At 36.1% G+C, this 11,593-nt stretch overlaps 1 protein-coding gene across 29 annotated transcripts in view; it reads left to right on the top strand.

Moving 5' to 3' along the window:
- si:ch211-130h14.4 overlaps positions 1-11,586 on the top strand; it is a 30,011-nt gene extending 18,425 nt beyond the window's left edge. For 10 of the 29 annotated variants that reach the window (XM_087278936.1, XM_087278930.1, XM_087278939.1 and 7 more), the window contains 7 exons: positions 2,687-2,785; positions 7,522-7,608; positions 8,289-8,389; positions 9,683-9,743; positions 10,648-10,739; positions 10,818-10,944; positions 11,030-11,164. In XM_087278936.1, coding sequence (XP_087135062.1) covers positions 2,687-2,785; positions 7,522-7,608; positions 8,289-8,389; positions 9,683-9,743; positions 10,648-10,739; positions 10,818-10,944; positions 11,030-11,101 — 639 coding nt within the window. In that variant the 3' untranslated portion in view covers positions 11,102-11,164. Of the gene's footprint in view, positions 1-2,686; positions 2,786-7,521; positions 7,609-8,288; positions 8,390-9,682; positions 9,744-10,647; positions 10,740-10,817; positions 10,945-11,029; positions 11,198-11,340 lie in introns of those variants that run through there. The other 19 variants (XR_015505627.1, XR_015505629.1, XR_015505631.1 and 16 more) reach the window with 6 other exon arrangements.
- The last annotated feature ends 7 nt before the right edge of the window (positions 11,587-11,593 follow it).

An 11,593-nucleotide genomic window follows, 5' to 3' on the forward strand; every position in this document is an offset into this window, starting at 1 on the left:
AACAATCATCACTGAGTTGAAAGGACAAAATATAAAGAGCAAAGTGTTCCCTCTGTCTTAGCCAACTCACACAAAATGTAAAAATAGCCTTGATTTTAAAAGTGATTTAAAAATGCTACAGTATTACAGACCCCTGGTTATAAGTTTAAGTGTCCCCAATATATACAACGAATAATCGTAAATTAACTTTCCCACAATTACCTGCATGACATTTTTCAACTTTTGCTTTTGTTGAAATTATTATGGTTTATTTGAGTTTTATTTGTATCACTTATATACACTCCCTGGCCACTTTATTAGGTACACCTGTCCAACTGCTCATTAAAGCAAATTTCTAATCAGCCCAACACATGGCAGCAACTCAATGCATTTAGGCATGTAGACATGGTCAAGACGATCTGCTGCAGTTCAAACCGAGCATCAGAATGGAGAAGAAAGGGGATTTAAGTGACTCTGAACGTGGCATGATTGTTGGTGCCAGATGGGAGGGTTTGAGTATTTCAGAAACTGCTGATCTGCTGGGATTTTCACGCACAGCCATCTCTAGGGTTTACAGAGAATGGTCCGAAAAAGAAAAAGTATCCAGTCTGCGGCAGTTCTGTAGGCGCAAATGCCTTGTTGATGCCAGAAGTCAAAGGAGAATGGCCAGACTGGTTCCAGCTGATAGAAAGGCAACAGTAACTCCAATAACTACTCATTACAACCAAGGTCTGCAGAAGAGCATCTCTGAACACACGACACGTCCAACCTTGAGGCAGATGGGCTACAGCAGCAGAAGACTACATTGGGTGCCACTCCTGTCAGCTAAGAACAGGAAACTGAGGCTACAATTGGCACAGGCTCGCCAAAATTGGATAATAGAAGGTTGGAAAATGTTGCCTGCTCTGATGAGTCTTCATTTCTGCTGCGACATTTGGATGGGAGGGTCAGAATTTGCCATCAGCAATATACCTTGTTGAATCTATGTCACGAAGGATTTGGGCAGTTCTAAAGGCAAAGGGGGTCCAACCAGGTACTACTAAGGTGTACCTACTAAAGTGGCCGGTGAGTGTAATTTGCCAATGGGGTAAGAAAAGTAACTATTTTCGCTTTGAAAAAAATATACTTTACTAACTCCATTGGCCGATTATTTTGCCTGTTTTTTTAATCTTAATTTTGACATATTTAGTTCAGACTATAGTATAACAAAACAATATTTTTTACTTTTCTGCAAAATTATTATATTTATTATAATAATAATTTATTATATTTATTATTATAAGATATTTGGACTAGAAACAAGACAAAAACGCAAGAAATGCATATTTATTTGTCGTGTACAAGTGTGTTATTGACAGGTTTCGTGCAGGTATGCTAGTGGCTGTCAGTGCTCTGGAGGGCCAGTTTTGCACCCATCAGACAAAGTGTGTCCTCACCCGGGTGTGCAGTGTTATCGGGTGTGAGCCGGCTGTGTCCCAGGTTCTTCTTGAGAAGTAGCACATCATTAGAAATATTTTAACATCCCTCCGCTTGCTCGCACATATCAATCAAAGCTGGAGATCTTCTTTAATCAGATGAGAGTGGAACCTGTAGAAAAACACAACGCAATATCATTGTTGCTTATGATCATCCTCAGTAATGCAACTTTAAAGATAGTTCTGTCAGTTCTGTTTTTTTGTTTGTGTAACATAACAAAGATATTTTGGGGGCTGAGGGTCTTTCAATGAAAAAAATGCTTTTTAATTGAAAAAAGCAACATTAATCGAAACGTTTAATTTCAGTTTGCTTATTTTGTAGCTCAACAATAAAACAAACAAACAAAAGGTTCCATTTAGATAGAAATGAGAATCTCTGTTAAAGCAATTCTCCAACTTTTCCCAATCATTTTCCCTCTAGTGGGCGAAATCAAAGGATTCAATGAGCCAACTTTGGCTTGTGGGCCCTAGTATGGGCATCTCTCCTTTAGCACTTAATTCTCTGAGTACTAACAGCTCATTTGTACAATTAGCACTTGTCTTGTGCATTGCCTGTTCTTATTGAATGCCTCCTTAATGTTGTATATGCACACAGACTTTTAAATTCAGCACACCAGCCTCAGCACTTCCGGTTAATTGTCATCCCATACAAAATTGCCAACTTTGAGATCTGATTTCTTTAAAAAACAGCTATCTTCACTGTCTGGATGAGATGCGATATAAAGTGGGTATCAGACCAAACAAGAAGCACTGCATTAAATTTGATTTCTCCGCGCCATGTCTTTAAGATATGGAAATTATTTTTACCCCATATTTTCAGTAGAATTTCTGTGCCTGCGTTTAAACCGTCTTTCCTCTCTTTTTATACTTTAACAACTGAATGGATGCTAAAGCCTATGTGACTGAATATATTTGAATGAAATTATAATGTCAATGCTGTAAAAGAAACCTTATGAAATTGAAAATAGTCACTTAAATCTTTCACCGGAAGTTCATCATTGGCTGAAAAACACTAGCTGAGGTAAATATAAAAAGAGATAGACTCAAATGTACAATTTACAGATCTAAAATATCTCTAACAAAAGCATTTTTTAAATATAAATGTAAAAAAGTCTGTAGCACCATGAAGGAGTCAGTAAAACATTGTACTTTAGAATGATCATCGGTGAAGCAGCTCTTAAAGAGCTATTGTCCAATTCTGCTATAAATTGTTGTTGTTGGTCTTTTCACAGATGCCAGTATCACTAAAAGGGGGAAAAGGGGGTGGAGTGAACACTTTCCAGGGCAAACAGACCTCGGGACAAGACGAAATTGAGCTCATGTTTCCTGAGGTAAGTGTCAAACCACAGCATCTCTGATCCCAGTAAGCAAAAGGGTGGAAAACAAATACAAAAATATTTGCCAATCAGATGTATTTAAAGCGGTCATGAAGTGAGAAATACATTTCTACTTGAGCTTTTGATATGTAAGAGGTCATCATGCTTAAACAATATACTGTAAGTTTCAGAGCTGAAATCCCCTTTGTTACTAAATTAAAAGCTTTTATAGATATTCAACACAATCTAGCGGCAATTCGTAACTTTTTGATTTAGTGTCTAATTCGTATTAATTCATACGATCTAATTCGTACATTTTAGTACGATTTGCTCATCCCCCAATGAAGGTTGGCTTTAGGGGTTGGGTTAGGTGCCACACCTCCTTTTTAAAATCGTACAATTTCGTATGAATTCGTACGAATTAGCCACTAAATTGGCAAATCGTAAAATACTTACGTTTCCTCGTGAGATCAGGCTGAGATATTAGGTCCCAAAAAAGTCAGATCCTCGAATATACCCATCTATGATGTCATAAGTAAGTTCAAATCTGTGTGAAACCAAATTTGCGATGCTTTTTTTTTTTGCTAGCACACATTGTGTAGTATTCAACTTAGGGGAAAAAGTTTGTTTTGGTCAATCAAAGGTCACTGGTTCGAGCCTCGGCTGGGTCAGTTGGCGTTTCTGTTAATATTGAATCACAGGAGTCAAACGTTTATGTTGAAATTGAAGGGATTTTAACATTTTTAAGTTTCCTTATAAGTGAAAATTGGTGTTTAATTAGTTGACTGCAAAGGTTTAGACAGCATGAGGAGGACAACAAATAAGAGCAGTGAATCTGGGTTGGGTATCAAACATAGAAAGACGCTAACAGTTAATTTTTTCTCGCACATCCCTGTCAAAGAGGACGTGCAAACAGAGCTTGAGTTTGGAAGAGGGAGCGGGGATGGTAAACACTGGGCAGAACCTGCAGTCAGAGGGTATTACTGCATCACACAAGAAAACCCTGTCAGATCCACCTGGGAAAAAGCTCCAAAGCATCAATCACATGGACAGACACTGTGTGCATGTTTGAGAAAAATATAGCCCTTCAGAAGATGTCCAAACATCGCTCAACTTACACTTACATGAGAAAAATGTTTCTGTTTTTAGTTATGTCAGCCTTTGAGCTGAATATTTTGTTGTATTCAAAAACATTTGACTTTTAAGGGAAACGTATTTATCAAATACTATAATAGGGAGACCGATTAATTCAATTCAAGCTAGATTCAAATTGGGTCTGACATGAACATATGCTAAACATTGCACAGCTACACCTAAAACAGCAACAAAAGACATGCGTATTGTTGCCTATCCTAGTTTTAAGAATAACAAATACTTACTTGACTTCTAGTTGATCATTTGGTATCAGTGGCTAAAGGCTAAGGCCTCTAGATTACGCTTATTTTACCAAAATAAAATATGATCATGCCTTGATTTTTAATTATTTAATTTGAACAGTAAAGTCTGACTTTGCTTAGACAAAAGTCGTGTCACTTAAAGAATGAACAGTATAGAATATAAAGTCATGCTGCAGTGGAGACAGAGTGAATATTGTGTCTGACTCCATCATGAGCTTGGAGGACTGCATCCATACATCTCTGCAATGACTCAAATCACTGATTAATAAAGTCATCTGGAATGGCAAAGAAAGCGTTCTTGCAGGACTCCCAGAGCTCATCCATATTCTTTGGATTCATCTGCAATGCCTCCTCCATCTTACTCCAGACATGCTTAATAATGTTCATATCTGCTGACTGGGCTGGCCAATCCTGGAGCACCTTGACCTTCTTTGCTTTCAGGAGCTTTGATGTGGAGGCTGAAGTATGAGGAGCGCTATCCTGCTGGAGAATTTGCCCTCTCCTGGGGTTTAATGGGCAGCACAAATGTCTTGACACCTCAGGCTGTTGATGTTGCCATCCACTCTGCAGATCTCTCACACAATCCCATACTGAATGTAACCCCAAACCATGATTTTTCCTTCACCAAACTTGACTGATATCTGTGAGAATTTTGGTCAATGTTGCTTCTATAAGATGCCAATTTTCCATGTAATCAACTAGGAGTCAAGTTATTATTTGTTGCTTTTACAAATGGGATCGACGAAATTTAAATTTGCAAGACTTTTGTCAGGCAGTGAAGACATAATGCTTATTTCTGAAATCCAGGAACACTCCTAAGCATTTTGGATTACTCAGGGTCAGCCAGATTTCACATAGCAGTTTTTTTAGGGCACTTGATAATCAAATAAAAATACAAAGTCTATAACCGACAACACTCTAAACCAACTCAGGAATTGAAATGCACACAATATTGAGAAACCAAACTAGACACAGGTGAGCAACATACCTTTACTCTCCTATTTCCCCTTAACCTCCAGTTACTAGGTACAAGTGAGAGACTGTTTAGATCACAGGTGCCAAACTTAATTCCTGGAGGGCTGCAGCTCTGCACAGTTTTGCTCCAACCCTGATCAAACACAGCTGATCCAACTAAGCAAGGTGTTCAAGAATACTATGGACTATAAAGCAGGTGTGAGTTGGAGGTGGTTGGAGCTAAACTGTGCAGAGCTGTGGCCCTCCAGGAGTTTGAGATCATTGGTTTAGATGATGATAAAGATGTTGAGCGTATGAGAATTAAATTAATCTCTTAATTCCCTACAGAATGTTAAGTTTTCACACACACATGCACGGATATCACGTAAACGGCTTTCATAAATAAACCTTTCACATCGTAATACTCACTACTCTTGAGTACTTTTGAAAGGCTACTTTTTACTCATGCACAGGTACTTTTACTCTACCTGCACTACATGCCTAAGTAATGGTACTTTTACTTGAGTATGATTTTCCACCAATGACATAGTTTGAACAAACAGCAAGCATCCTTTTTTGCAGTGTGTTTTGATTGTGTTAAGCTCAAGATACGGCCACCATATCATTCATAGCATGACGTGTGATAATAAGCGCCAGAATCAACAGTTCAGCTCTCCCAGATGGCTCTCTCGCTCACGTCCTGTCACCTCAGGGTGTGAACCAACACACTGTGAAGACTGTGAGGTGAACAGAGCAACCGTGAGAGATCACACTTATTCTGTCACCTCTGTGTTCTGACTGATGCGTCCCACTGACACGATCCAACCCATGGAAGTGACACATATAATCACCAGTGAAGGAATACACAAAACACATTTCACTACCTGTCTAATTTCATGTAATTCTGGGAGAATCATTCATTTATTTATTTTCCTTCGGCTTAGACCCTGATTCATCAGGGGCCGCCACAGCGGAATGAACAGCCAACTACTCAGGCAAATGTTTTACCAAAGACCATAGAATACACAAAATGTGTCAACCTGATTTTGTTTGATTCGAACGTCTAGAAACTAAACTTTTAGACAGCTTTTGTTTAATTGTATTGATGGTTCCAAATATGTTATGTAATCATAAGCTTGGCAAACACTTTTGGAAAATTTGATGTTTCACCATTCAGACAGAATGCCTGAGCATACTGCCAGAGAGGCATTTCAAATGGCTCGTTTCCACTGACTGGTACAGTACGGTACGGTTTGGGACGGTACGGGTAACCTTTATCAGGCTTGCATTTCCACTACCGAGGGTACCCTTTTGGTGGGCGTGGTGTAAGACAAAAAGTTTCAGTCGCATCATTCACACTCAAGGAAATGTCTACAATAAAGCTGTACGGGTCCCTCACACATATCATATGAAAAGTACTTCTCACAAAACAGATGCTTTACACACATAAATACTTGTGTATAAATGTTTATTACTAACTTTTCTATGAACAGGATTTGATTATAACTGTAGATTGATGACAGTGTAAAATAGCCTACTGTAATGTCTGTAATTATATGAAATAAATAAATAAATGAACATATACGTACACATACAACAAATGAACACACACAGCCCCTTAAAGTCTCCAACATGTTACCAACTACAGAAAAACTACACAAAGCAGACATTTCTGACTTATTTAGGTTAAAAACTAACACAATCTCACGGAAATTTATAACTTTTTGATTTAGTGTCTAATTCGTATGAATTCGTACGATCTAATTTGTGCAATTTAGTCCGACTTGCTCATCCCCCAATGACGGTTGGGGTTAGGGGTGGGGTTGGGTGCCACGCCACCTTTTTAAAATCGTACAATTTCGTACGACTGAACTCGTACGAATTTGTAAGAATTAACCACTAAACTGGCAAAACGTAAAATGCTTACATTTTCTTGTGAGATCAGGCTGTTCAAATCAACACAAAATATAGCCCACAGTCAGTGAAAACCTATAATCTGTGTCTGTAATCTTTAGCAGCACATGTAGCCTCTGTTAGAGAGTCATTCCGTCATTCCAGAGTTTATTTTAGTCCAAAAGGTGATGATAAAAATTAAAACAAGTTAGCGGTTCATTCTGCTGTGGCGACCCCTGACGAATAAAAGGACTAGGCCGAAGGAAAGTGAATAAATAAATGCTACATGTACACATGTAAAACATAAACTATGGCTACCAATGAAAAAATACAATTATTGACTTAATTTTAATATTAAGAAATAGAAAATTCTACTGTTTTCTCTAATAAACCCTATTACCCCTTCTTGCACTAAAATAGAGTTGTATTGTAGTTAATTATTTGTCATAGCCAAAAAAACAAAATAAAAAATACTATCGCCCAAAATTCTTCATTTTATTTCTACAGATCTTTACTCGGGAGCCCAAAGTTCCTGAATTTTCCGCTCTGCAGTCTACCTTTCTAGAAGAAGCCAACCCCATAATCCATCTAAAGGTATGTGTAGGACATTTTATCAAACTTTGTTGGCATTAATTCATTTATTAGATACTTTTATTCAAAGATCTTAAAAAGGACCTACTGTGCCCCTTTTTACAAGATGTAAAATAAATCTCTGATGTTTCTAGTATGTGACGTTTCAGTTTAAAATACCCCACAAATACTAGGTATAGGTAATACTAGGAGGTAGGTAGTCTGTAGGGAATAAAGTGTTTATTTGTGCATCTTAAAACTCAACATTTTTAATGCCTCTTAGTTGATCACACTATTTGGCTATATATGATGGATGGCTGCTTCTCGCTCAGGGCTCTTTATGGTAATGAGGGCAAGATTTCTCCCTCTGGTGATATGTACAAAGGGAGAATGCCAGTTAAAGCGTTTCTGCAAACTGTTTTGATCAAGTGTGATTATAAAAAATAAATTTAATTATTTTTTTTACCATTAGAAACTGGTTATATTCACACAATGTTGCCCCACAACTGTATTTAAACTCCTTATAAAAATTATTTCTGCATAATAGGTGCCCTTTAAGGTAAGAATCAAGAGTACCTACCAGTAACGTTCACATGTCTGGATTTTGTGTTAATGAAATGAAGTCACCTTTGGGTGAATCTGCGAGTTCAAACACTTGAGGTTGAATTTTTTTTTTATTATTGCTTATGTTTTCATCTTGACAGATAGGCAATGAGCTACCAATCAAGTCAAAGACCATTGACGTTATGCAGAAAATAAGATTAATGCACAGCCTCTCACTCTCTTACATGGCTGACACCCAGAGGTGAGACTTTTACACGTCAGACTTTCCATTTAAATGCAGCGTTGGCTGTAATTAGTTACACACTACTAGTAATTGTGATTACTTTTTCAGCAGGAAAGTAATTTACTTTAAAGTAAGGGATTACTTTTCATTTTTAGGTCATTTAATGACAGCTACTTATACTTGCTCAAAGGTTTCCTGAAACTGATGTTAGTTTCAGTTTGTTTTAAGGATATCTATTAGCTAGTGTGCTCCAAAACAGTGACAAAATGTATTTTTATAAGATATGTTCATCACTTATGCCTAATAGATGAACTATTTTTTACAAGTCATCTCATACTTCAGCTTCTCAATAAATCTTGACCAATCAAATGCTCTCTAGTATCTGACATGCCCCACCCCCTTTCATACGCTTCTCATTTGCTTTGCTTTTGATGCGCTTGTGCTCAACCACTCGCACTGGCAGAGCTGTGATAAAACCAAAAGCTACTGGTTGTTTTTTTAAAGGGGAGGAGCTGCTACATGTCCCGCCCTCTCTTCATGTTTCAGTTGAGATTACATCAAATATCGAATAAAAACTGCACATTTCAAAGGACCTTTAAGTACTGTAGGGTCTGCATAAATTCAACAGTTCAATCAATTCAGAGAGGCAGTGTGATTGTATTTTTTTTGAGTGTGGAGTTTGCATGTTCTCCTTGTATTGGTGTGGGTTTCCTCATGGTGTTCCGGTTTCCCCTACAGTCCAAAAACATGCGCTGGGTGAATTGGATGGACTAAATAGGCTGTAGTGAATGAGTGTCAATGTGAGTGTATGGGTGATTCTCAATACTGGGTTGCAGCTGGAAGGGTATCCGCTGCATAAAACATATGCTGAAATAGTTGGTGGTGCATTCCGCTGTGGCGACCCCTGATTAATAAAAGCACTAAGCCGAAAAGAAAATGAATGAATGAATATATGAAATATGAAGTCAATAATTTGGAACAGTTTGAGTTTTGATAAATATGTTGTTTCAAATTTAAGTGTTCATTTTTTAAGCAAAATTAAAAGGTCCTGTTTGACTGAAATTTTAAGAACTTAGAGTTTAATTTCTATTGTCTATGCTTTGGATTTCTGTGACTATTAGTATTGAGTAAAGTAATTAAACTACTTATTGAGTAACTTAAGTTACTTTTCAGACAAAGTAATTAGAAAATTGCAATTTTAATGCTGCAATCAGTAATAAAATACTTTTTTTTAAAGTAACTTACCAAACACTGTTTACATGCATAGACATTTTAAGCTGACTTTAGCTTCTTCTGTTTTTATTTGGGAAGAATTATGGCAAAAACTGGACTCGGCTCACATGTCACAGATGGATTCAGCATCAGAGAATTGGTTAGTTATGCACAAACATTCCCAGCATTACAAACTTCCTGAATAATTGACAGATTAATTTATCCAATTTGAAATGTACTCATCCTTTTTCTTTCTTTGTGAAACCCTAAAGAGGATTAATGTAGTGAAATATTTAGTGATGATTTATCCAGACTAAACATAATAAAACACACCTTTCAACCTCACTGATCTACTCTATATTTAGATTTTCATTCACACTTTAGTTTAATTAAAGGGACAATATTGGGGGAATATGCTCATTTTACAAGTCCCCTAGAGTTAAATACTTAAGTTTTAGCATTTGTTAATTCATTCAGCCAATATCTGCAAGAGCACTTTTAGCTTAGCTAAGCATAAATCATCATTCTTTTGTGGGAAATATGCTCATTTTACAAGTCCTCTACAGTTAAATACTTGAATTTTAGCATTTGTTGATCAATTTGGCCAATTTCCAGGTCTGGCGGAACCCTATTTAGCTTAGCTTAGCATAAATAATTGAATCAGAATAGACGATTAATATCTTACTCAAAAAAAAAAAAAAAGAAAAAAGATTTCCGATCATTTTCCACAATGTATCTATAGAATAGTCTAAATTAAAATAGTAAAATTATCGAAACTATTTTTTTTAAAGTTTTCGTGCGAGATGCTAATGGTCTAATCTGATTTATTGAATTATGCTAAGCTAAGCTAAAAGTGCTCTTGGCAGAACTAGAGATCGACTGAATGGATTAAAAAATGGTAAAACTCAACTGTTTAACTCCTGTGAGACTTGTAAAATGAGCCTATTTTCAAGGAAATTATGCATTTTTATGTGCAACTGTTGACTAAATGTTTATTTTGAGTGACCTATTATAACTTGCTTTTCAGCTCATTTATTATTCATAATTTTCTATTTTTTGAGTAGATGGAGAGTGAGTATTCTCACAAAGTCCAAACCCAGAAATCCAGATGTCCTGCAAAGCCCATAGAAAGTGGAAATGCACATTTCACACCAAGGTCAGGAAATACTATGAACGAAGAAAGTATGGCATGTGTCAGTTCACTTTTAAACTGTGTTACTGTTCATGCATGTAGTTTTCAGCCAGCAGAGAAAAGCGCCGAGGAATCACCATCTAGTTCTGCTGAACATTCTCCATCATCATATATAGACCCTACACTGCCACTCTGTTTCGCTGACATCTGTGCTGCTCATTCATTTAAGGTATGTGTTTTATATCTGTTCTAAAAGTATACTACAAAACAACAATACAGCAGATTTCAGTTATCAACAATTTACTTTGTTTCAGGAAGAAAAACGTGACAAGAAGATGTGGACAAATTATACGCAGAGCTCTGCTGATGTTGATCTGTTATTTTAGAACAGCTCTAGGGTGCATGGTAAAAATACTATATTAATGTTTTGTAAATAGTGTTTTTTAACCATACTAATACTATAGTATATATATATATATATATATATATATATATATATATATATATATATATATATATATATATATATATATATATATATATATATATATATATATATATATATATTATAGAATTTACAACTTGTGTTAATGAATGGTACAGCCTACTGTAGAATTAATTGTAGTTAACTGTAATAAAAACTGTGATATACTTCAGTTTTTACTACAACTATACAATCACTACAAGCCTCTTATCTGTATTGCTATTTTTCACCAGCACCTGTAACCCTTTTGTTAAAAAGTAATTCTGTAATTCTGAGTTTATAATAAACTTTAAGTTCAACATTAATTCGATGATAATTTGATTTGTTTAAACATTTTTTTAATGTTGGTTTCAGTGTAAAAAAAAAGAATAAATTATATGTATATATATATATA

This window comes from Danio rerio, chromosome 13, assembly GCF_052040795.2.
Source record: "Danio rerio strain M-AB ecotype USA chromosome 13, GRCz13ab, whole genome shotgun sequence".
Lineage (NCBI taxonomy): Eukaryota > Metazoa > Chordata > Actinopteri > Cypriniformes > Danionidae > Danio > Danio rerio.